Consider the following 25892-nt stretch of genomic DNA (forward strand, 5'->3'; position numbering starts at 1 on the left):
GATAATGTGAACTGGCAATTTATGCTGGTACACTAAAACTTTGTACTTTGGGGAGAGATTTATTAATATGATTAAGGTGATATAAACAAACTGCAAAGGTGATGGTAATTAGAGATATGACTGAGAAAGTTAGCGTTAAGAAAGGTACAAGACAAGGATGCCCCTTGTCTCATCTATTATTTGTACTGATATTGGAAGTATCAAAAATATTAGACAAGACACAGAGATAAAAGGCATAGAAATAAAAAAGGAGAAGTATAAACTACAGACATTTGCAGACGATTTAGTTTTTATCTTGGAAGATCCACAAGAAACAGGGCCTAAATTAATAAAAAGAAGAAGAAGAATATGGTGAAGCAGCAGGTCTGAAAATAAATAAATTTTAGTGAAAAATCTTAGGGCTGGGAAGTGGCTCAACAGGCTAATGCAGTCTGTTATTAACACACTGCTGCCTGCAATTGCAATTACTGCAGGCTCGAGTCCCACCAGGCCCAAGGTTGACTCAGCCTTCCATCCTTCATAAGGTAGGTAAAATGAGGACCCAGATTGTTGGGGGGGAAATACCAGTTGACTTTGTATATAATATACAAATGAATGAGACTATTGCCTTACACAATGTAAGCCGCCCTGAGTCTTCGGAAAAGGGCGGGATATAAATTCAATAAAAATAAAAATAAAATAAAATACTGATAAACAGAAAAAAAGAGTTAATAAAGAGAATAGATATTCAGATTGCTAAGAAAGTAAAATACTTAGGGATTCAGCTGACAGCAAGATGTGTAACGATTAAGGAAGATAATTATTATAAATTGTTGCAAAAAATTAAAACAAATTTGGAAAAATGGGAAACTCTGCAATTATCGCTGATAGGAAGAATAGCTACAATCAAAATAAATATATTGCCGAGATTATTGTACTTATTCAAACCAATTCCAATAAAATGGGGGGGATACTTTGAGGAACTTAACAAAACAATATTAAAATATATTTGGCAAGATAAAAAAAGAAAGAATTCGCTTAAAAATGTTGCAGGATTCAAGAAGTAGAAGAGGTTTTGGATTACAAAATTGGGAATTGTATTACCAGGCTATTATTTAACTTGAATGAAATAATGGAGGCATACAAGATTATTGACTCTGGAAGGACATGACTTGTAAGTGGATTGACATGTTTTCTTGTGGTATGAGAAAAATAAGGTACCTGGTTACAAAACATTATATAAGAAATGCATTAATGTTAGTATGGGAGAAAATTAAAGAGCAACATTATTTGAGGATACCAATTTGGCTTTCAACAATGGAAGCACTGATCCACCCAAATGTTATTAACATGGGTAATATCGTTAGATATAAAAATATTTTGAATGAAAAGGGGGAACTCAAAACCAAACAGGAGCTGAGTGAACAAGGTATCGATATGGCATGGTATTCACAAGTGCAGATACATTCTAGATATGAGAAAGATGCTAAATTATATGGTTTCTATAAATAATTAACAGAATTAGATATTAACAGGAACAGAAGAAAGATTGATAAAGAAATTGTACGGCTACTTATTGGGCAGAAAACTAGAAGATGAACAAGTGAAAGAGACAATGATAGCATAGACAAAAAAATTTGGTCATACAATAGAATTACCGCATTTTTCAAAGTATAATATGCACTGGAGTATAAGATGCAGCTTAGTTTTTGGGGAGGAAAATAGGAAAAATAATCTGCCTACTAGGAATTCATCCGGCTAGCTTCCTTAGTCTGGTCAGGTTCAGCATATTAGTTTGCTGGTTTTGAACATGGGCACATGCTTTTTATCCCCTACATGGGGATAAAAAACAGCTTCTAAAGCATAGCTGATCTTTGAAGAGAGAAGCAATGAGAAAAGCAGGCGAAGCTCGGAAGATCGCTTCACTCGCTAGCGCCTCGTTAGGGCTGAAAAACAGCTTCTAAAGCACAGCTGAGCATTGGAGGGAGCAGACAAAGCATGGAAGATTGTTTCACTTGCTAGCGCCTCATTAGGGCTGAAAAAAAGCTTCAAAAAAGCTACATTTGGAGTATATGACACACCCAAATTTTCAGCCTCTTTTAGGGGGGAAAATATGTGTTTTATATTCCAACATATACTGTAGATAAATTGCAGAAACTGTGGGACAGGAATTACAAATTAATGGTGTCAACTGCATATAAAGAAAATCTGTATAAGTTGTTTTATAGATGGCACTTTGCACTGGCGAGGTTGGCAAAGATGTTTAAAGACAAGTCAGCTAAATGTTGGAAGTGCCACCACTTATTATCTCTTATTATCATATGTGGTGGACGTGTACAGAAGCAAAAAAATACTGGACCAAAATACATACATTGCTGGAAAAGATGATAAAACTACACATTGATTTAAAACCAGAAATATTTTTGTTGGGGATTTTACCTGAAATTTATAGTAAAGAGAACACATATTTAATTATATATGTATTAACCGCAGCTAGAATCATATTTGCACAAAATTGGAAAAGTGAAGAGATCCATACTGATGAGAACGTGATGAGGAAAATATTAGAATGTACAGATTAACACTTGCAATTAAGGAGAAAGAACTGAATATTATATGATATGGGAATTATTTTATCAATGGTTAGAGAATTAAAATGGAAGTTGGAAATAAAAGGAGATTAAAGAAGAGTAGAAAATATGTTAAGAAAGAGATGTTAAATAATATGATAATTGTTATTATTAGGATTATTAGGATTATTATGCTTAATATTATTATTATATTTTTATTAGAAGAGACGTTAAGAGGGAGAAATGAATAAGTTTACTATGCTCAATTGTTCAATATACTATAATTGTAAGATTAGAGAATTAATATCAATGTAATAAACGATGTTGTAAATCTTGATGGTTATTGCACAGAGATATTTGTACCCAGACGACACACTGTATAAGAGAAGATGGATTGTTTATATTTTTAAAAAATGAAAACTAAAAAAAAAAAAAGGAATAGCACTTACACTTCTTTACCGCTTCACAGTGCTTTACAGATCTCTCTAGGCAGTTTACAGAGTCAGCATATTGCCCCCAACAATCTGGGTCCTCATTTTATCAACCTAGGAAGGCTGGAAAGCTGAGTTAACCTTGAGCCAATGAGAATCAAGCTGCTGAAGTGCAGTCAGCAGGCAGTCAGCAGAACTAGCCTGCAGTACTGCATTCTTATCACTGCACCACCATGGCTCAATAGTAGGAAATATTAGAGTTCAATAACACCTGGAGGGTCAAATTCCCCAACCTTGGACTACATAATCCAAGTATCAGGCTAAAAGGGTCTTCCAGAGATTTCTGGACGGCTACAAACTGCTCCCCTTTGTTCATGCACTGATATCTACCATCTTGCCAACATTAACACTTACCTCTACAGTACCACTATTCCAGTTAGTAGCACCTGTATTTTTCCATGGGAATGTTAAGCATAATGTAATGCAATGTTGAAATCTCTGGAGCGTAACATTTCAGATATCTATATGGATTTAAACTTTAGTCTTAAAAGCTTTTCAAGTGTACTCTTTTAGAGAAAAGTAATTCCTGTATGGCAAATATTAGGCTTAGGCTGGCATACAATTATATTTTATTTATTTATTTATTTTTATTTTATTTGTCAAGCATATATAAGATAACAGATAAAAGTATAAACATAATTTGAATATATGAAAAGGATACGAGTAAAAAGGAACATTAGGACAGGGATGGTAGGCACGCTGGTGCGCTTATGCACGCCCTTTAAGAGACTTTTTAGGAATAGGGTAGACAGTTTAAGTTTAAAGTTTTGGGCATTTGGGGAAGAAACCACAGAGTCAGGTAGTGCATTCCAGGTACTGACCACTCTGTTACTGAAGTCGTATTTTCTGCAATTGAGTTTGGAACGGTTTACCTTGAGTTTGTAGCTATCGTTTGCTTATGTATAGGAGCACAGGAGAAATAGTCCATCTCTCAGCTATCAGCCTGCACAAAGGGAAACTGAAAAGAAATGCATAAGCGAGAGAAAAAGAAAGGGTTGACTCTATTTATCTTCACCATAAGACTCGCTAGAGAGCCCGCAGGGAAGTGGGGGAGGAGGAAGAGTACATCTAAAAAGTATGCTACACAGATGCCATAAGTAACCTTTCTTGGCTGACAATGGGAGGGTTGGTGTGCAAATTTCAGAGAATAGGATTTGACCCTGAAAATGCCAGCATTAGTACTTTTCACCCAAGAGATCTCAGCACTATCCTAGTCTTCTTTATGATGATTTTAGAAGGGAAGTTTCTTTTACTCCATTGTGCCTTTTCCTAAACTTCCTAAAAAATGCCATTCCAGGTGAAAGTAAGCAGAAGAAAAACACTCAGACCCTTTAAAACACTCTTTGCAATTTATCCAGCCAGCAGAGTCTATATTTAGTTTTAATTAACCCAGGCAACGCAGCCTCGGGATTATGCTGCCAGAGAAGCATTTCCTCTCTGGTTGATGATTTGCCAACTACTGCCTGCCTCAAATCTCTTCTAAGGAGAAAAAAATGTAAAGGAGAAAAAAATATATGAGAAGCAATCCCAAGCACATTTCATTCAGAGAGAGGCCTTATAAAGTTTATTTCTCCATACTTGAGGTTAAACTGGAAAAAGAAGTATGCAGATGTCAACCACAACTAAAACAGTGGAGTAAATCTGACTGATAAACAGTGATGGGATTAAAGTACAGATAATCCTTGATTTACAACCATTCATTTAGTGGTCATTTGAAGTTACAACAACATTGAAAAAAGTGATTTATGACAGTTTTTCACACTTATGACCATTGTGGCATTCCCATGGTCACGTTCAGATGTTTGGCTCACATTTATGACAGTTCCATTGTCCCAGGGGATTACGTGATCCCCTTTTGTGCCTTCTGACAAGCAAAGTCAATGGGGAATTCAGATTCACTTAATGGACGGTATTACTAACGTAACAACTTCATTTAACAACTGTGGCAAGAAAGGTTGTAAAATGGGGCAAAACTCACTTAACAAACATCTCAGTGATGGAAATTTGGGGCTCAAATGTGGTTGCAAATTGAGGACTATCTGTAACCACTTTTTCAGGCTGTTTACTTGGACTAAATGCCTTCTTCATATTTATTTCTGCTGCTTGCCATATAAAAGAGAGGCACTTCAGTAAGTAATATTCCCAATGCTTGAAAATCTTGTTTTCCCTCTCCAAATGCTTCTATCCCATTCAGTATGATTTTCAGATGCAAACTTATTTCCCCTCTCCCACATTAAAGTGCAATGCCAGACCTCAAAATGTTGCCTTTGCCTTTACATATGAACTCTAAACAAGCACCACCAGCTTTCCCTCCTCCTCCCTCTCCCTCTTTTTCTGCCTTCAGGTCAGATTTTCAACTGCTTGGACTAGGCTTTTCTTGGCAACCTACTGGAAGTGGAAGTGGAAGCTCTTGCCTCCTTCTTAGGGCTGAGAGAAAGAGAGTAACTGGCTCAAGTCACCTTGTTTTTACTTTTTTTTTTTGTTTCAGGCATACAAATTATTCAGCATTTAGGGGCTTATATCGCTTTCCTTTCAATCTTATTTTGATATTATTTCAAGGCCTCTTTTTCTTTGGTGGCAAACATTTTTTTCCCCTCATGCTCTTTCCAGATCCAGTTTACTAGATGCTAGGACTTGCAGATCTCTTGACCTTCCATCTTATTTGCATCCCATTTGGGCACATGGGCAGAGTTTCCTTTCCCTGAGAAGGGACAGTTCCACTGCCAACTGCAGGAAACAGCTTCTTCCATCTTATTCTCAGCTTGACGAAAACTCCCATCTCAATGCTACATTTATCTTCTGCATTGTACACCTAATGACACTCAGACATACTGTAACAAAGCATAAATGTGCATCCGGGCAGGTTGATGAGAACTAATCATACAGCAGAGAGGAACAATGTTGTTTTGGACAGTAAAAGTCCAACTTGGATTCCCAATCAATGGGAGTAAAGCACTTGATGTATGTTCAGAAATCCAGAAAGTTAAGTCTATCAGCCTGTCATTTCCTTTGCCCAACAATGAATGCTCAGTGCTGAATCACCATTTGTGGACGCTGTTCAGAATAGGCCTAAAGTTGAGGAAAGCCACTGCAACCATCGATCAAAAAGTCCTTTCCCTAGCTTGCAAAGGTAAAACTGCCTCTTTGCCGTTTGCTGTTTGTACCAATTCAGGTGTGATAAATAATGTGAGCAGTGGCAGCTGGCAATAGCACCATGGGAAGAAACACAGGGACAAAAATTTCCAATCTTGCCAAGTCAAAAAATAAAGCATTTGTGAGTGGACGTCATTTATAAATATGGTTATGATTCTAAAGAGCTGGTCTTTCTTTCTTTCTTTCTTTCTTTCTTTCTTTCTTTCTTTCTTTCTTTCTTTTCTTTTCTTTTCTTTTCTTTTCTTTCTTTTTGCAGTAAATCTTAGCAGCAGTTTTTCTCTGATTTACTACTCAAGCACAGGAAGAAATGGGCTATCTTCCAAGGGGAATTATGATAATCGCTCTGGGTCATAGCACAATGCCAGAACTTTCTACCTTTCTACTTAAAAGGATATTATCCCAGAGAAAGATGGCTGGCTATATATACAGGTAGCCCTCAACTTAAACCCACAACTGGGGCCAGGATTTTCATTGTTAAGCAAAGCAGTTGTTAAATGAATCATGCCCAATTTAATGATCTTTTTTGATACATTTATTAAGCGATTCACCCAATTGTTAACAAATCTAGTTTCCCCCATTGACTTTGCTTGTCAAAGGCAGGCTGGGAAGGTTGCAAATAGCAGTCATGTGATCCCGGCATGCTGCAACTCTTGTAAATACATGCCAGTTGCCAAACACCAAATTTTGACTTGCTTCCACATGTGATTGTGGTGACATGGCAATGGTTATAAGTCCAAATACCTGTAGTAAGTCACTTTTCTTAGTATCATTATAATTTTGATCTCCCACTAAACAAGTGATTAGAAATCAGGGCTTACTTGTATAAGGCATGGAAGTAGGCAAAAATGGTTGTTTCTTTTAAAAAGGAGTATTCTTTCTCCCCACTTCTCCCCTTCTTTATATAAGAGAGAAAAATCTATCTGAATTTTCTCCCACAAGACCAATTCTTCTAGAGTGAGTTTTGCTTCTCTCTGACATCTAATTTTCTTTGTGCAAGGCAACTTGCTAAATGGAATAGTTATCCTGGATCACCATTCATTTCTCACGATGGCCTACCGGTTTATTATAAATATAACTGAGGGCAATAGTACTGTGTCCACCCATTGTATTTTAGGTTTAACTATTCAGTTAAAAGCTGCTGGTATTATCTACTTGTATTTTTTGGCAGCTGGTAATTCAAAAATAAACAATGCTTTTGATGAAGTAACCTGCAGCCAATCATCCACACAGCATATGCATTCTACACTTTGGTGTAGTCTTATTAGGAATAGCCATTAACTGCATTTCATCAACAGGTCAGATTTTTCTGATACATTTCTACCAAGATTCCTAGACAATTAGTATGCACAGTCAAATCAATAAACAGTAATAGTACCATAGCAGCAGCAATCACAAAGCAACACATGTTCTGTTTTATGGATTTCTGGATTCTGCATTTTGCTTTGGGACTTGTTACTTGTCAGTTGTGTCTGTCTCATGTATTGTTTTGGTCACACACCATGCTGTCAAATGGATAGGTTTGAAAGGCAATGTTGGATGGAACTGAATACGGATCACATTGTCTGCTGTTTTGAAACCACTTTGTCAGTCATGGGCTTCCTTTCTATCTTCTCCATATATCTTAGTTTAAATGTCCCTTCTGGTGCCCTTCTGGATGTGTGGGGCTTTAGATTTCATAATCCCATTCAGTTTTACCACATGATGAGCTGGATTCCAAGGTGGGGTGCATTCCAGAGGATTAAGAGGCAAATCAGTTGAGATAGTTTGTGTAAGAGAAAGAATGTTCAGACAGCCCCTCTCTAATAGTTCTCAGATTATGTTTATTGCAGTGGTGGAATTCAATATTTTTTACTACCGGTTCTGTGGGCGTGGCTTTGTGGCCATGGCAGGGGAAGGATACTGAAAATCTCCATTCCCATCCCACTTCTGGAGGAAGAATATTGCAAAATATCCATTCCTACCCCACTATGGGGCCAGCCAGAGGTGGTATTTGCCAGTTCTCTGAACTACTCAAAATTTCCGCTACCAGTTCTCCAGAACCTGTCAGAACCTGCTGAATAGCACCCCTGGTTTATTGTAGATAATAGTGTTTCAGTTTGAGAAGATTTTACCTATGGGTGAGGAACAGCAAAGAAACCAGCTTGGAAGATTTGCCACATGTGGTTTTTTGGGGTTTTTTTGAGGTGGGGGGGTTGACATGCCATTTACTTTTATCACTCCCCCTGCTGTCTTATGGGATGATGGGATCTGAAGCCCAACACAGGATACTGGATTGGGAAAACAACTATACCATTTATTAGGCCATACTAGTAATGCAGTATTTGTATTAATCAAAGCCTCATTTCTGTGAGCTTTAGATGTTTATACTACAAAAAGCATGTGGACTGATGAGGAAAATGGAAAGGCAAGAATGGTTGCAGGAATTGGGTATGTCTAGTTTAAAGAAAAGAAGGGCTGGTGTTATATGATAGCAATGTTCCAATATCGAAGGGCTGCCACAAAGAAGAGGGGGTCAACCTATTCTCCAAAGGCAGGACAAGAAACAATGGATGGAAACTAATCAAGGAGAAAAACAATCTAGAACTAAGGAGAAATTTCCTCACAGTTAGAACAATTAATCAATATGCTTAACATGCTTAAGCACAGAGAGGAACCTGCCCCACTATATATCAAGGGGGGGAGGACGTGTGGAGTGGGTTTCCTCTTTAAATTCTTGGGAGTGCTCATTAGTCAAGATCTCACCTGGAAAAACAACACATCCCTGGTGGTTAGTAAGGTTCAACAGAGATTTCCTTGCCTTAGAGTCCTGTGGAAAAATCAGGTGGAATGGCTGATGACTTCTTTCTATCAGTCCACAGTAGAAAGTGTCCTCACATACTGTATAAAGTATGGTACGCTGATTTAACAGCTGCCGACAGGAACGCGCTACATAGAGTGATCAATTCGGCACATGAAACTATTGTTTGCCCTCTAACACCGCTGGATGACATCGCCAGATCTCGCTGTTTTAGCATAGTAAAGAAGATACTTAGGTATGATTCACACCCTGGCCAGTGTCTCTTTTCACTTTTACCATCAGGCAGAAGACATTGAAGTATAGCCAGCCAGACAAACAGATTTAAAAACAGCTGTCAAACTCTTAAACACAATCACAATCATTCCACGTAAATATGGAAATATATGACTAGTTTGTTTTTTCCCAGTTACTTGTATAAATTGGGAATTGTATTTCTCTTATGGATTGCACCAATAGAGACTAAACCAATTTTGTTGTATACATGATGTACAATGACAATAAAGGCTATTATTATTATGATGATGATGATGATGATGATTATGATTATTATTCAGTGGAACAACAACAGAAGTTGTGGGTGCTACAACACTGCAGTTTTTAAAGAAAAGACTAGATAATTATTTGTCTGAAATAATATAGAGTTCCCTGTTTGAGCAGGGGGTTGGACTAGAAAATCTCTACGATCCCTTCCAATTCTATTTTTCTGGTCTTCAAAATATTTGGAACATCAGCTTTCAAGATCTGAACATTGACTACGCTAGCTGGGGATTATGGGAGTAATGCACTAAATATTGGTAGTATTTCAGGTTACATCATTTGGGCTGAAGGTGAGAAATAGTAAAGGTAAAGGTAAAAGTTCCCCTCGCACATACATGCTAGTCATTGCCGACTCTAGGGGGCGGTGCTCATCTCCGTTTCAAAGCCAAAGAGCCAGCGTTGTCCGAAGACGTCTCCGTGGTCATGTGGCTGGCATGACTCAATGCCAAAGGCGCATGGAACACTGTTACCTTCCCACCAAAGGTGGTCCCTATTTTTTCTACTTGCATTTTTACGTGCTTTCGAAACTGCAAGGTTGGCAGAAGCTGGGACAAGTAACGGGAGCTCACCCCATTACACGGCAGCACTAGGGATTCGAACTGCTGAGCTGCCGACCTTTCGATTGACAAGCTCAACATCCTAGCCCCTGAGCCACCATGTCCCTTTGAGCCCTTGTGATGGTATCTAAAATGTAGTCATGAGAAATAGTACTTACAACTAATAATATCCACTATAATAGAGCAATTGTGACCATTATTAGAAAGTAAGACCATCTGTAGTAGTTTCTTTTTCATTTAGTTTTTCATTTCCTGTTACAGTAGCACAACTAAAATAAAAATAAGTTAACTTATAAAAACAGCATGCAGAGTGAGATGGCGGGAAGGCATGGCTTCTCTGTGAGATTGAATTCAATAAGCTCTCATTAATATTGATGGAAAGTCTGGAATTGTAATAGCTGCATAACAGGCAGAAATTCAAGAGGTAAATGTTTTTCCAAGCATAGAGATGCAGTGATAGGAAGATTACCCAATGAATCCCTCTCTGCTTCTTATACACCTATTAAAGACAGGGTGCATTTTTATCTATTAAAAAGAAAAAGTGACAACCCATTTGAAAAGTCACACAGGTTTCCATTCAATACTATTTACTATTCTGAATTGCCAATTGTTCCTGAATCGCTCTATTAACCTCCATGGCATCAAATTTATCAACCCAGTCTTGTCTGTTTTTCCAAGCCAAGCCCACAGTCATCTTTTTCAATTCCAGTACAATTACACCTCTACCAGGAGACGCCTGGCTGCCAATCTTACCTTCCCTTATTTTCCTATCAACGCATTTATACTTCTTTGTTAGCAGCCAAGAATAAAATGCACCACACAGCATGCAGAGAAGGAATGATGTAAGACACAAAATGTGGAATAACTTCAGGATTACAGAAATATTGCAGCTTCATCCACACACATCCCCTTGCAGATGTGTTCAAATTATAATATCCAGAATCCCATCCAGTAGTCAGTCAGTTTATTACAGTCTTAGATAAGAAGTATATTCATGAGTGATCTGTAGCAGTTAAAAATATATCTAAGAATTTTTTAAAAAAATCACTTGAGACAAAATTTATAATAATAGAACAACCTGACTAGGACTTGTCAGTAAATTTCAAAGGAAAAATCTGCTTCTAAGTTATATGTGAAGTAGTAGCTAAAATTACATAAAATAGGATAATATATAAAATTATAAAAATGTGATGGTATCTAAAATGTAGTCATGATATTTACACTTATTTGATAATAGCAGTAGCAATAGCATTTAGACTTATATACTGCTTTGCAGTACTTTACCACACTCTCTAAGTAGTTTACAGAGTCAGCAAATTGTCCCCAACAATTTGGATCCTCATCTTACCCACTTCAGAAGGATGGAAGTCAATCTTGAGCCTGGTGAGATTTGAACTGCCAAACTGCAGGCAGCCAGCAGGCAGCAGAAGTAGCCTGCAGTACTGCACTCTAACCACTGCACTACCATGGCTCATAATACCTAAAATTACACACAATACATCTATGTAGCAGCACCTTGCCCAATGAAATTCTAGTGGATCTTAGATGTTGCTGCATAAAACCTAGACATGTGTACTCTCCTAACTGGCAGTTTTGCTGTAAGCAGTATCTGGGCATAGGCTGAATCTCAGTGAATAGTCTGTTAATCAGAGGATAGATAAATTTGATGTGAATGTCTCTATAGAAGGGGAAATGAAGACAGGCACCTTCTTCTTCTGTGACTTCCATTTCTCCAGAATCACAGGGGACAGCCCTTTAGTCAATATCCCTTTATATATTTGTCATCGAATCCTGGACAGGGGACAGGGTTAGGGTTGGGCAGCAGCGAAAGCTTTCCAAGGTCTGGGTGTGTCTAGTTGTGTGTGACAGCCATCAGCAGTGACAATATTTCTATTTTTTTGCTGATGTAAAGCCAAGTGTGTTGGTTCTGATAGCTGTGAATTCTGAAAGTTATATATTCACAGGGCACCAATTGTAAGAGTCAAAGTTAAATATTTCCAACTGTACTCTTAACCATTTTTTTCCCTAGGCTATTCCTCAGCTACATTATCTATCAGGGAAGATTTGGCTATAAAAATCCAGAAGGTCATTAGATGGCAGACATCTGGTGGTCTTCTGGATTTTGTTTAGTAGTTCTACTTTGTATACGTCTTTAAACAGAACTGGATTTTTCCAAATTTAGTTTATCAAGCTAAAAAGCTTCCCGATCTGGGCTGAAAAGTCTGAAAGCATAGTGGATGTCAGCAAAGTGTTTTATGTATTTCTTTGCTCCCATCTCGTGGTTGTCAGCAGTTTTGCAGCTGGTGGCCCTATCATACCATTCTCTCTGCTCTAGAAGAAAGAAAGGCTACATCTAAATACACTTGTAAGTACTTCAAAACTTTTAGTCCTTTATTTCAGTCAGAAAAGCTTCTCACATTGTTTTAAGTGTTAAAATAGTTTTGCATTCCAGTGGCCAGCTGAATTTGACATGAAAAAGAACAGAAGGTACTCTCATCTCTGAACAAAGCAGAGGCAATGGCTTCCCATTATTTATTCTGCTGCAAACTGCCCATTAATGCTTCTGATCACCATTGGCCTCACAAGGCATCCCTACTATCAAATCTCATGTTTAGGTCTCCCAGTGTCTCTGGAAATTTCAGCCACAAGCTGCTATGAAACAGTAGCATAATTCTAATTGCTTTGCTTCCTATCCTCTGTATATGTATGGATGACAGAAAGAGAGAGTGGGTGGATGGTGATAAACTGATGTGTCAGCCTTCATTCAGGCTTTCATGTTCATCCCTCCACAATACAGAATTCTTAACACCTATTCTTCAAAATAAAATAAAAGAATAAAATAAGCCAAGAAGTTCCATTCTTACCCAATGTGGTTACATGATGTTCCTGCTGGACCATCAAAAAGTTGCTGAATGCTTGCTTCTATTAGTGGAGCTATTAAGAAATACTGCTGCATTTTTAACTATAATAGAAGGAATGAGGAAGGGAAGTTTGGTCTAGTGGTTAAGGCACCAGGCGACATGATTTCAAGTCTCGCCTTAGCCATGAAAGCAAGTTGAGTGATTCTGAGGCAGTCATCTCTATCAGCCCAACTCACCTTACCGGGTTGTTCTTGTGGGGAAAATAAGAGGCGGAAGGTGTATTGGATAAATTTGCCACATTCAGTTATTTGTAAAAAACAAAATAAGGGCAGAAATACTACTGGCTGAAGTGGGAAGAAACTTGAGGTAATTAGGAGAAAGATAGCTGAAAAATAATGAAGATAGAAGAAGAATGGATGGATTTGAGCTTCACAGCATATTTTTAAAAAGTTTCCAGAGTTAGCTTCAAACTCATTTTTCAGTTCTCTTTTGCCTGCATTCTTCACCAGGGAAAACAAGGAAGCTTATTGATGTGAGACAAAGGAATTTCATTCTATTTTGAATTTAGCTGATAGGTGAATGGAGACTTGCACCCATCAACTCTTTATCATGTAAAACACTGACCTTTTTTTTTTTCTGTGGAAAGAAGATTTTAGGTTGGCATTTCACAAGTCATGGAATCAATCATCAACCAATCCATTACCTCACACTTAGAAACTAACAACCTACTCTCCAATAAACAATTTGGTTTCAGGAAAAAATTATCATGCAACTTACAACTTCTTCACTGTAAAAACATATGGACTACAAATCTTGATCAAGGCAAAACAATAGATGCAATCTACATAGACTTCTGCAAAGCTTTTGACTCAGTAGTACACGATAAACTTCTCCTAAAACTAAAATCCTATGGCATTTCAGGACCCCTTCACAAATGGATATCTGCTTTTCTGTCTAACAGACAACAAGTGGTCAAAATTGGCAATGCTCTATCAAATCCTGTTCCTGTCAAGAGTGGCGTTCCTCAAGGCAGCATCCTTGGACCAACACTCTTCATACTATACATTAATGATCTTTGTGACCATATTACAAGTAATTGTGTTCTCTTTGCTGACGATGTCAAACTATTTAACACCACAGACAATGCATCTATCATCCAAAAAGACCTTGATCATCTAACCACTTGGTCTAAAACTTGGCAACTCCAAATCTCAACCAGCAAATGCTCAGTCTTACATATTGGAAAAAAGAACCCAAACACTAAGTACATACTTGATGGACATTACCTTATGACCCCCACCCCGTTAAAGACCTTGGAGTTTTCATGTCAAATGATCTAAGTGCCAAAGCCCACTGTAACTACATAGCAAAAAAGGCTCTAAGAGTTGTAAACCTAATCTTGCGTAGCTTCTTTTCCAAAAACACCACACTACTAACCAGAGCATACAAAACATTTGCTAGACCAATTCTAGAATACAGCTCGCCTGTTTGGAACCCGCACCACATCTCTGACATCAATACAATCGAACGAGTCCAGAAATATTTCACAAGAAGAGTTCTCCATTCCTCTGAAAACAACAAAATACCTTATCCCACCAGACTTGAAATCCTAGGCTTAGAAAACTTGGAACTCCGTCGCCTTCGACAAGACCTAAGTTTAACTCATAGAATTATCTATTGTAATGTCCTTCCTGTTAAAGACTACTTCAGCTTTAACTGCAATAATACAAGAGCAACCAACAGATTTAAACTTAATGTTAACCGCTTTAATCTAGATTGCAGAAAATATGACTTCTGTAACAGAATCATCAGTGCTTGGAATACTTTACCTGACTCTGTGGTCTCTTCCCATAATCCTAAAAGCTTTAACCAAAAACTTTCCACTATTGACCTCACCCCATTCCTAAGAGGACCATAAGGGGCGTGCATAAGCACACAAATGTGCCTACCGTTCCTGTCCTATTGTTTTTCTTTTCTTCTTCCTATATATATATATAGATGCTTATACCTCCCAATATTTTCTCATATATATGTTTATATACTATAAAATCTTTTTATATGATGTTGTGACAAAATAAATAAATAAATAAAAACATTATAGAATTCTTCTTGAAGAATTCTTCTTCTTGAAGATGGCGCGGCTCTGAAGACTCGGCTCCGGCGTCGAGAGGCCCCTCCGATGCTGGCGATGCCTCGGTCGCCCGTTTAGCCGCTTGCTGCCCCCGGCCCGGTAGATCTTACCTTGGGCAGCCATATGAGAGGTCTCTGGACTTTTTCATCCATATGGCTACCGGGAACGAGGCCGGGTAGGCAAGCGGTGGATTCGGGCGGCCATATTTTAGGCTCGGAGGTGGGGCGATGAGTCGCCGTTTTTTCCGGCCGTTTCTCGGCCGACTCGTCTTGCCGGCAGGCCTCTAGCCTCTGGCTCGTTTCCCGGCCCTCTTCTGAGCGTGGACTCCGGACTTTTCGGGTTTTAGCCTTTTGGGCTCCAGCCTCTGCAACGTGGACGACCTGGATGATAGCGGAGGTATTACATCTACCCTTATTGCCATCTGCCTCGTTGCCTTGGTTTCCTGGCTTTCTCCCTGCTGCCTGACTGTGGACTTGGCAGCCTTCATATCCCCCAGCCTCTCGGAGAGGTTTAGCCTTTTACATGGGCTTCGCCTCTTGAAGGGAGAGGTCTGGGGAGACCCGGCTTCTGGAGTGGTTAGGATTCCTCCCTAGCCATGTCTGGAGGTGGTTTTGGAGGACTGCGGGGAGATGATGGAGGCACCCCGGAGTTGTTCCCCTGCAATCAGTCTGTGACCGTGACTGTGTTAACATCACCCATGCCCCCCTCGGCCTTTTTGGGACTTCTATGGCCGTTTTTGGTCCTATTAGGACCTTTTGGGGGAGACAAGGGATTTATTTGGGGACAGAGGAAGACGGAGGAAGACGTGGCCAGCGACTGGAACGCCATTTCCCCTCACCCCCGGTTCCAGGATGTTTGGACTATGCACCGGACAGAATACCACCTAGACTGTCATTCGGTGCTAATTACTGTTCCATTCTTTGTTTGCCCTCATTCTGGTCTAGCACCATCTGTTATCATCTTGCCATTCGGAGATGGAGCCTCTATTTTGCCGATTCTTAGTCTCAGCTGCTACGCATTATACTGCTTGTGAACTCTTGCGCCTGCGAGGTGCCCCCGCCTCGCAGGAATGGCCCTCCTCACTATCGAGGGCCGGCCTCCATGACGGGTCTTGGGACCCACAGAGGTGGCATGCGAAAAAGAAGAGCTTGTGGGGTTTTTTAGAGAGGGAATTTTTAAGGGGTGGGAGGGTAAGGGCGGGTAATGGGGGTAACCCGTCGGGTAGGGGGCCAGTTCCTGCACATGCTCGCGGCGGTTTTTCTCTATCAGGTTCGGAGGTTATGGGGGAGGAGTGTGTTCCTATCTGTGAGGGTGGTTGTTGTGACCCAGGTTCCTGGACCCAGACTCCTGGACTCGGATGATTCAGAAAATGAGGGAGAAGACCTGGCAAGCCCTGCTTCTCTTGAGCCCTCTCCCTCCCTGGCCCCACTCAAAGGGAGGAGGAGGGGCCGGCAAGGCCTGATTCTCTGGAGCCTTCTTCTGATTTGGCAACGCCCCAAGAACAGTTTTGGAGTGATGCGAGGCTGCGGAGGCGTGACCGACGTGCGCAGCAGAAACAGCGTTGGGAGGAAGCCAAGTCATGATTGTCATGCAGTGACATCTGCAGAGACTATAAATAGGAGGCGGGACTTCCTGGTTTTTTGTCTTGGACAAAGTAATGAATTGGCGCGAGCTAACTGTTTCAATGGAGGGAAGAATATATTCGTGAGTAATTCTGGCCTTATCTATAATTTCCTCGTTATCTCCAGAAACTTGGCAGGCCCGTGGGTAGACGTGGCCAGGACATGTATCTATGTAAATAAAAGGAAAAAAGGAAGGCCTCTGGCGGACTCTTTGCTGGGAGTATTGGGGGAAGGGAAACAGAACAGTGGTTCTATCGACACGGTAAGTGGGAGAGGCAGGCATGGCGGAAGCGAGGGGTCATATCAAGTTCCGGGAGTGCGTGCTCGATGTCTGAAAGTGATCACGCGCTCCGACCCCTTGGACTTCTCCCGTCCCCCGGATGGTCAGGATCCTCAGAGCTTGGGCCTTCGGTTGATGTTGTGCAATGCCTGGTCCGTGGTGAACAAAGCCCCCCTTGTCTGTGACCTTATACAGGGGGGTTCCGCGGACCTTATGGGCATTACGGAGACCTGGTTGGGCACTGAAGGGGGCGTGCCCCTTGTTGAGATGTGCCCACCGGGTTTCCGTGCATTCCATCAGCCGAGGGCCCAGGGTAGGGGTGGGGGGTGGCGGTTGTGATTAGAGAGAGTCTAGAGCCGAGGGAGACCACTGTACCTCAGATTGCCGGGTGCGAATCCCTCTTTGTGAGATGGGGTCGTAGGTGTCAGATGGGCTTGCTGATCACGTACCTGGCTCCTTGCTGCGTGACAGCTGCCCTGCCCGAGCTCCTGGAGGTGCTGGCTGGGGTGGCAGTTGAGACCCCCAGACTTTTAGTCATGGGGGACTTTAACTTGCCATCTTCCGGCTTGTCATCGACGGCAGCTCGGGAGTTCACGGCTTCCATGACGACCTTGGACCTGACCCAAGTAGTTGATGGCCCTACTCACATTGGGGGTGGCACTCTGGACTTGATTTTCCTCTCTGGTCAGTGGTTGAGAGATCTGGACTTAAAGGAAATAGTCATTGAACCTTTGTCATGGTCAGATCACTCTCTTCTTCGCCTGGACTTTCTGACCGCCATTCACCACCGCAGGGAGGCGGAGCCGACACGTTGGTTCCGCCCCAGGCGCCTGATGGACCCGGATGGATTCCGGACGGAGCTTGGGCCATTTCCTGAGGGTCTGGCTCACGGCTCGGCTGAGGAACTTGTTGCGGCCTGGGAACGGGCCGCGGCGGGGGCCTTAGACCGTGTCGTGCCTTTGCGGCCTCTGACCCGGCGCAGGTCCCAACCGGCTCCTTGGTTCTCCGAGGAGCTGAGAGGGATGAAGCGCCGGAGAAGACGCCTAGAGAGTTCCTGGAGGTCTAGCCGTTCGGAAACTGATCGGACACTAGTGAAGTCCTATACTAGGACTTACCTAGTGGCATTGAGGGAAGCGAGGCGTAGCTACGCCTCCTCCCTCATTGCATCGGCAGATAACCGCCCAGCCGCCCTGTTTCGGGTGACTCGCTCCCTCCTACACCAGGGGGAGCGGGATGACCCGTTGCAGGGACGTGCTGAGGAGTTTAACGGTTATCTATACGATAAAATCGTTCAGCTTCGGGATGGTTTGGACCAAGATTGCGGTGATGCGGGTGAGATGCTCGAGGGTGGTCTTGGCGATATTGTTTGGGATGAGTTTGACCCTGTGGCTCCTGAGGACATGGACAGGTTGCTGGGTAGGCTGAATGCCACCACATGTTTACTGGACCCGTGCCCCTCCTGGCTGGTGCTGGCCACTCAGGAGGTGACACGAGGCTGGCTCCAGGCGATTACGACCGCTTCTTTGGTGGAGGGTGTCTTCCCGGCCGCCTTGAAAGAGGCGGTGGTGAGGCCCCTCCTTAAGAAGCCTTCCCTGGACCCGGCTGTTTTAGGTAATTATCGTCCGGTCTCCAACCTTCGCTTCGCGGCGAAGGTTGTAGAGAGTATGGTGGCATATCAGTTTCCCTTGCACCTGGATGAAACTGTCTATCTAGACCCGTTCCAGTCCGGTTTCCGGTCCGGTTACAGCACGGAGACGGCTTTGGTCGCGTTGGTGGATGATCTCTGGAGGCCAGGATAGGGGTTGTTCCTCTGCCCTGGTCCTATTAGACCTCTCAGCGCCTTTCGATACCATCGACCATGGTACCCTGCTGCGCCGGTTGGAGGGATTGGGAGTGGGAGGCACCATTTATCGGTGGTTCTCCTCCTATCTCTCTGACCGGCCGCAGTTGGTGTTGACAGGGGGGCAGAGGTCGGCTCCGAGGCGCCTCACTTGTGGGTGCCGAGGGGTCGATCCTCTCGCCTTCTGTTTAACATCTACATGAAGCCGCTGGGTGAGATCATCAGTGGTTTCGTGTGAAGTACCAGCTGTATGCGGATGACACCCAGCTGTACTTTTCTACACCGGACCACCCCAACGGTTATCAAGTGCTGTCCCGTGTCTGGAGGCCGACGGGTCTGGATGGGGAGAAACAGGCTCAAGCTCAATCCCGCCAAGACAGAGTGGCTGTGGATGCGGCATCCCGGTACAGTCAGCTAAATCAGCTGAACATCGGTGGCGAGTCATTGGCCCCGATGGAGAGGGTTCGCAACTTAGGCGCCTCCTGGATGAACGGCTGTCTCTAGAAGATCATTTGACGGCCGCTCCAGGAGAGCGTTCACCAGGTTCGCCTGGTACGCCAGTTGCGCCTTTCTGGACCGGGATGCCCTATGCACGGTCACCACGCACTCGTGACGCCTCGCCTGGATTACTGCAATGCTCTACATGGGGCTCCCTTGAAGGGCATCCGAGGCTACAGTTAGTCCAGAATGCGGCTGCGCTGGTGATAGATGGAGCCCTCGTGGCTCCCGCATAACACCCATCCCGCGCAGACTGCACTGGCTACCTGTGGCCTTCCGGTGCGCTTCAAGGTTTTGGTGACCACCTTTAAAGCGCCCATGGCATTGGGCCGGGTTATTTACGGGACCGCCTACTGCTACCGAATACCTCTCACCGACCCGTGCGCTCTCACAGAGAGGGTCTCCTCAGGGTGCCGCCAGCGAGGCAATGTCGCCTGGCGGCGCCCAGGAAGGGCCTTCTGTGGGGCTCCCACCCTTTGGAACGAACTACCCCCCGGACTCCGTCAGCTTCCGGACCTTCGGACCTTCCGCCGCGGGCTCAAAACATACTTATTTAATTGTGCAGGACTGAGCTAGATTTTAAATTTATGGGTTTTAATTGGGTTTTATTTGTATGTTTTAATTAACGGGCTTTTTGAATAAGTTTTTTAACTGTTTTTATACTGTATTTATGTGTTTTTAAGTGCCTGTAAACCGCCCTGAGTCCTTCGGGAGATAGGGCGGTATATAAATATGATTAAATAAAATAAATAAATAAATAAATAATAAAGGAACTATCCAAAATACATAGGAAATAATCCAAGACATCCACTACAACAGCTGTTTCTGTGTTTTATCAGTTTGATTGTGGCATGCAGAAATTTAGCAGATGAAAGGTTGTCGTTGTTGGCACCGGAATATAGTGATAAGAGCTGGAACTGATTTATTTCCTGCTTGCCAGGCTGCAATTCAAGAGCAAGAAAGAAGAACAGGAAAATAGTCCTGAAAATCCCCTCAGAAATGAGAAAGAGAAATTTTGAGCCTTCAAGGTGCCTTAAATAGATCCAAGAGCAACATTCAGAGCTGAAATTAATCAGCCAAAAGCAACATTTAGAGCTAAAATGTGATGATTCTTCTTGATCCTGGAATACTCCAACCAGTCATGTTGGCAGCATTTAGGAAGTCTCCGCTCCTTTCTTACACCACAACCCCTGGAAAGGTAGATATTCAACAAATCATGCATATGCCTCTCTTTCCCCTTACTGCCTCACATTCCAGAAAAAGCTCCATTTGTGGAATTTCTCCTGTCATGGGAGCATGAGAAAATAATGAAGTCTGCCAAATGGCAGTAAAACAGTGAAGGCAGCTTTTCCATCTCTAACAGTAGCCTTCATTTTAATAAATTAGCAAGTGAAGCTATAATGATTTGGCTATAATAAGTGTTACTATCTGATAATAACCCAGAGAGCAAGTAGCTAATAAAGGGTAAGCAAGAGGGCCTGCTTAAAAATTGTAATCCTAACCATGAAGAGTCAATTTTTTTTATTTTTTTTATTTATATATAAATTTGTATACCGCCCTTCTCCCGAAGGACTCAGGGCGGTTCACAGCCAAGTAAAAAATGAAAATACATTATAAATACAATTAAAATACTAGTAAAAAAACCTATCCGAATTGGCCACAATTAAAATTTAGAGATAAAACCCATTAAAAACCCATAACTTAAAAAACTAACCCAGTCCAGCGCAGATAAATAAGTAAGTTTTGAGCTCGCGGCGAAAGGTTCGGAGGTCCGGAAGTTGACGAAATCCTGGGGGGAGTTCGTTCCAGAGGGCGGGAGCCCCCACAGAGAAGGCCCTTCCCCTGGGTCTTCTTGCTTGTTCTATGATCAATTTGAAGAGAAAAGACCGAGTTAGATAAGGTGCTAGGTAACAAGGATTAAGTATTTAAAATTTGATTCAGTTTGTTTAATAGAAAACAGGGTGAAACAGAGTGATGGACTAGAAGAGGGTAAACTGATTATGGTAACATAATCAGTTACCATAACTGCCCAGATGCTTGCTCCTCAAATACATTGGAACTAGAAATCTCATCCTCCATGTCAGCATAGCCCCTGGAGGCTGAAAATGATTCGAGTTTGGTTCCCTGTGGAAGGGGCAGAGGTGGTATTCAGCCGGTTCAGACCGGTTCAGGCAAACCGGTAATGGAAATCGCAGGTGGGCTGACCCACCCACCCTGGCTCTATGCCATCCTATTTAGGCATGTTTTTTATGCTGGGCGCATGCATGGAAGGTGCGTGCACAAGCAAAGCACATGCATGCACTCCCATTTGCAAACCAGTAGGGAAAGCAAATGAATACCACCCCTGGGAAGGGGATCACTAGGGGCTTACATCTTTGCACCCCATCTGTAAAGGAAGCCTGGATGGATGCACAGAGCTTAAACTTTTGAATAGGAAGTTCCATTGTTCCTATCTGATTCACCTAGAACCAAGAAATATTTACAAAATTAAAAACCTCAGCAATATGAAATCCTATTGAGAGTTATTTCATCAGGGGACCTGAAATTCTGGAGAGAAGAGTTGCCTGTATACTTGCCTTCACAAAAGGGCTGCCTCTGCATAAACCCATCTTGTTCTCTGCAGATTAGCAAGCGAGGAGAAGTGACTGATGTGCACAATCAAATTCTGATGATGACTGTTGCAGTAGCCTGCAACATATATAATGATAGCAGAAGCATAGTCAGAACAAATTAAAGAACATCATAACTGTTCACGGTATCATCCAGAATAAAACAGGGATGTGTACTATCACACATCGCAGATGTAGATCTTTAATACAATATTCTGTAATCTCTGTCTGAGTTAATGCAATGAAATAATTAAATCATCTCCTAGTGAATGGGAAAAAAATGTTCAAAAAATACAATGGGCACTAAGTCTATTAAGACCATATAAAATGGTACTAGCATGCCATGAGAAAAAGAATGACAGGTCCAAAGTTATTTATTCATGTCTAGGTATAAACCTGGACTTGGACCAGGGTCTCATCATTTGCTGTGCAACATTTTAATTACTAATCACACAGTCGTGGTCTATTTCAGGGGTGCTTAAATCTGGCCCATTGGGCTGGCCTGGAAATAGCAAAGAACCAATGTTTTGGCCACTAAGGTGCTGCAGGAGGCAGTTCAGGCTGAAAATGGGGTGCAGTGGGCACGTGGCCTCCATGCCCCATTTTGACTGGCAGGATGCTTCAGGGGGGGTCCATCCTGCCTACTCCCACCTCCGGCCGGCCCACAGAAAACTATAATGCCGACAAAAATAAATAAATAAAATAAAATAAAAATAAAGATCCTCTCTCTTATCAGTTTCTGCTCCTGGGGGAATCGGCAGAGAAGCAAATCCCGAGGCAAAAGAAAGAAATGCTGATCAAAGGCAGACCTTCAGTGGAGGAGCCTCTTCTCCACCTCACTGTAATAAAAAAAAAAAAACTGGTTTTCAATTGAGATAGTTTTGCAAAGCAAAGGATGGTGGTGACAATGATTGTGTGAAGCAGGATGGGAAGGGAATTAAGCCAAAAAACGGTATGTTTGATAAAAGAGGCATTTCTCCTAGATTAGTTCTCTATCAAGAGATTTCACTTCACATGCGTAGAAATTTTATAGAGCTTGGTTTCAGCATCTTGATGATGATGATGATTTGCTATCTCATTAAGTCTGAATTCTGATAGCCACTGATGAACTTTGGACTTGTTTGGGATGAGGGAGGCCTACTCAGTGAGGAAAGTGATCCACTCAACTACAGACAGGGTTGCAGTGAGAAAGCAACACCATGTGCTCCATTATGTATCCCACCTACTTATTCTTCTTACATTTACCCCTTCAAACCAATGTCTCTTCATGCATCCTAGTCTGCCCCTGAGTATAAGCAACATTTTGGATTTCATGCCATAAAATGTTAGACCTCATCCTGATGGCTTTTTAAACAGTGGTTTTAAACTTTAGTCACTAAGAGGTTTATGGAAAATAATTTGATTCCTGAAAAAGCTTCATGTTTTAATACTGTTTCACTTTTTGTTAGTCAAGCATCCTCCTTTCTGCATCCTGTTAATTTCTGCATTTCTTTCTATTTGTCTAAACACATATCAATTGGGAATAGATGCACACAAGCACTTGTTCTTTCTTTCTCGCATACAAACACAAGTGCATACGGTATTCTTCCCCCACCACAGCCCACATGCAAGTCCTATTATAATCTTTAAAAGTTGTGTGGGAGTTGTGTTCTGATCTTAAAAACATTTGTACCACTGTTCCTTGTTTACCACTATGAAAATTGTACAATTAGAACCTTGTTTTCCTTGTATTTAGGTCACCTTTCCTGACTGTTTCACTTTTTTCATTCCCAGCCTGTTTCTCCTCCCCATTTCCTTACTTGTTATGTATTAACAGTTGTGCCTTTAAATATTTGAGCGGGAAATCAGCACGTTGCTGATTGGACGAAGCCTCCAGCAGAACTGTATAAAAGGAGAGGTTTTTCCCCCAGCCTGTTGCTGGGTTCACCCTATATTAAAGAGCTGTTGTCACTACCTGGTCTCCAGCCTCGTTACTTCCAGAACTTAACATTGGCGGCGAAGGTGGGATCTCGAGGCTAAGGAGAACCAGAACCGAGCTGAAGCACGCTGGTTCCGAACCCAGCAAACTCAGGGCAGAAAGCGGAAATGGCAAACCGCCACCCGCACCGTACAACCGGCTAAGGAGAAATGGGGAACATATGACCCGTTTGAAAGCTTTCTAGAAGCCAACGAACTACAGGATCCTGATAACATAAGCGGGCTTACTTAAGCCATTGCGGGCCGGAGGTCTCGAGATTCGGAAGCCCTGGCAGAGCCAACGATACAATCGGTATCGTGGCCGACTCTGCAGACTTTGCTGAAGAACCATTTCGCACCGGCGCCGTCCAAATCGTGCAGCGGTTTGGTCGAGGCGTGAACAGATGGAGGCGAGTCCATCGGTGACTACATGGCGCTTTGAAGGCGTCCAAGGACTGCGGATACCGAGACCTGGGCGAGGTGCTACTCGAGCAACTCATCCGAGGGTCAAGGACATCCGCCTCGGCGGCGGACTGCTAGCCAAAGCAACCTGACACTAGCCACGCTCTGGGCGAAGCCAGAGCACACGAAATGTCTACTAAAGCAGCAGAGACTCTGCAAAAGCCTCTTCAATCCAAAGGCGGCGCCAAGCCAACGCCAGTACACCAGGAGGAGATTCAGTCCGAATCCGGCGGTGAAGATGAGAAGGGTCTGCGGACGAAAGCGACACTGAGGACCGTGGCGAGTGCGGAAGCTGCGGAGGGCAACACCAGCGCCAACGCTGCAGGTTTAAAAGCGCAACATGCGGCGGTGTGGGAAGAAAGGACATAGCTCAGGTTTGCAGGCGGCCCAACCTTCCGCGAAAATTCAAATCGGCCAATCAAGCGGAACCGGAAAGGCGGCCCCGATTGGTTCAAACAAGAAAAGCGCGAAGTCTAACCAAGCGACTGTCATTAGGCGCGCCTCAACCAAAGTGGAAAAGAAGATCTTCACAAAGCCCCAAGATAGAGGAGTGCGGTGCAGGCTTGAAGTAGAACGGGATCAGCGATCACCATCATGTCCTGGGACACTCTGGCGAAGTCGCTGCCGTCCGTCGAGCGCCATCTGCAACACAGCGACTACGAGTGCCACGACTACCAGGGAATCGCATCCCTGTTGAGGACCACCTCCGTCCAGTCGAGTACGGCCCTCACAAAAGACCCTGCCCATCACGATCGTCGAAGGAACTCTGCCCAGTCTGTTGGGACTAGACTGGTTTCGTGCCCTGGGCATGGGGTGACTGGCATCTACAGAAGTGACTGCAATTTGAAAGACATTCTCTTTAACGAGTTCGAAGATGTCTTCAAGGACTGCCTGGGCAAGTACAAGGGACCCCTATTTCCTTCAACTTAGACCCCAGGTAGCCCCATTAGGCTTAAGGCGAGGAGAGTCCCTTTTGCCCTAAAACCAAAAATTGATAAGGAGCTGGACAAGCTCATAAATCAGGGATTTTGGTGCCAGTCGATCACGCAAAGTGGGAGGCATCGTCACCCCATCAAACGGACGGGTCAATTAGAATTTGCGCTGACTACAAGGCGGCGCTTAACAAAGCCTTACAGAAAAGCGCGTACCCGGTTCCGTGGTGCAACATTTATTGCACTCTTTGGGGCAAGGGCAAGTCTTTGCAAAGTTAGACTTGGCCCAAGCCTACCAACAACTGCCAGTAGGCGCCCGCTGGCGAAGCCCAAGCGATTGTGCGCACAGGGGGCATTCAAGTGCACCGATTGCAATTTGGGGTTAGTGTGGCACCAGGGCTGTTCAAAACCTGATGGAGCGACTACTGCAAGGGCTCCCAGGGTAGTTCCTACTTGATGATGTCCTAATTTCAGGGAAAACATGGAGGAATTGGGGAGGCGGTTAAGAAAGGTCTTGAGCATTTTCGGACAGCGGTTAAAGTCAAGACAAATAAATGTCAGATAGGGTCGAATCGTGATTTCTTGGGCTACGGATAGACAAGAAATTCACCCTACTG

The 25892-nt window shown here is 42.9% G+C and overlaps 1 protein-coding gene across 1 annotated transcript in view; it reads right to left on the reverse strand.

The window, feature by feature from the left end:
- Nucleotides 1-25892, reverse strand: part of HAP1 (huntingtin associated protein 1) — a 321391-nt gene that overhangs the window by 100954 nt on the left and 194545 nt on the right. The window contains exon 18 of the mRNA XM_058182688.1: nucleotides 15187-15456. Coding sequence (XP_058038671.1) covers nucleotides 15187-15456 — 270 coding nt within the window. The remainder of the gene's footprint in view (nucleotides 1-15186; nucleotides 15457-25892) is intronic.

This window comes from Ahaetulla prasina, chromosome 4 (assembly GCF_028640845.1).
Source record: "Ahaetulla prasina isolate Xishuangbanna chromosome 4, ASM2864084v1, whole genome shotgun sequence".
Lineage (NCBI taxonomy): Eukaryota > Metazoa > Chordata > Lepidosauria > Squamata > Colubridae > Ahaetulla > Ahaetulla prasina.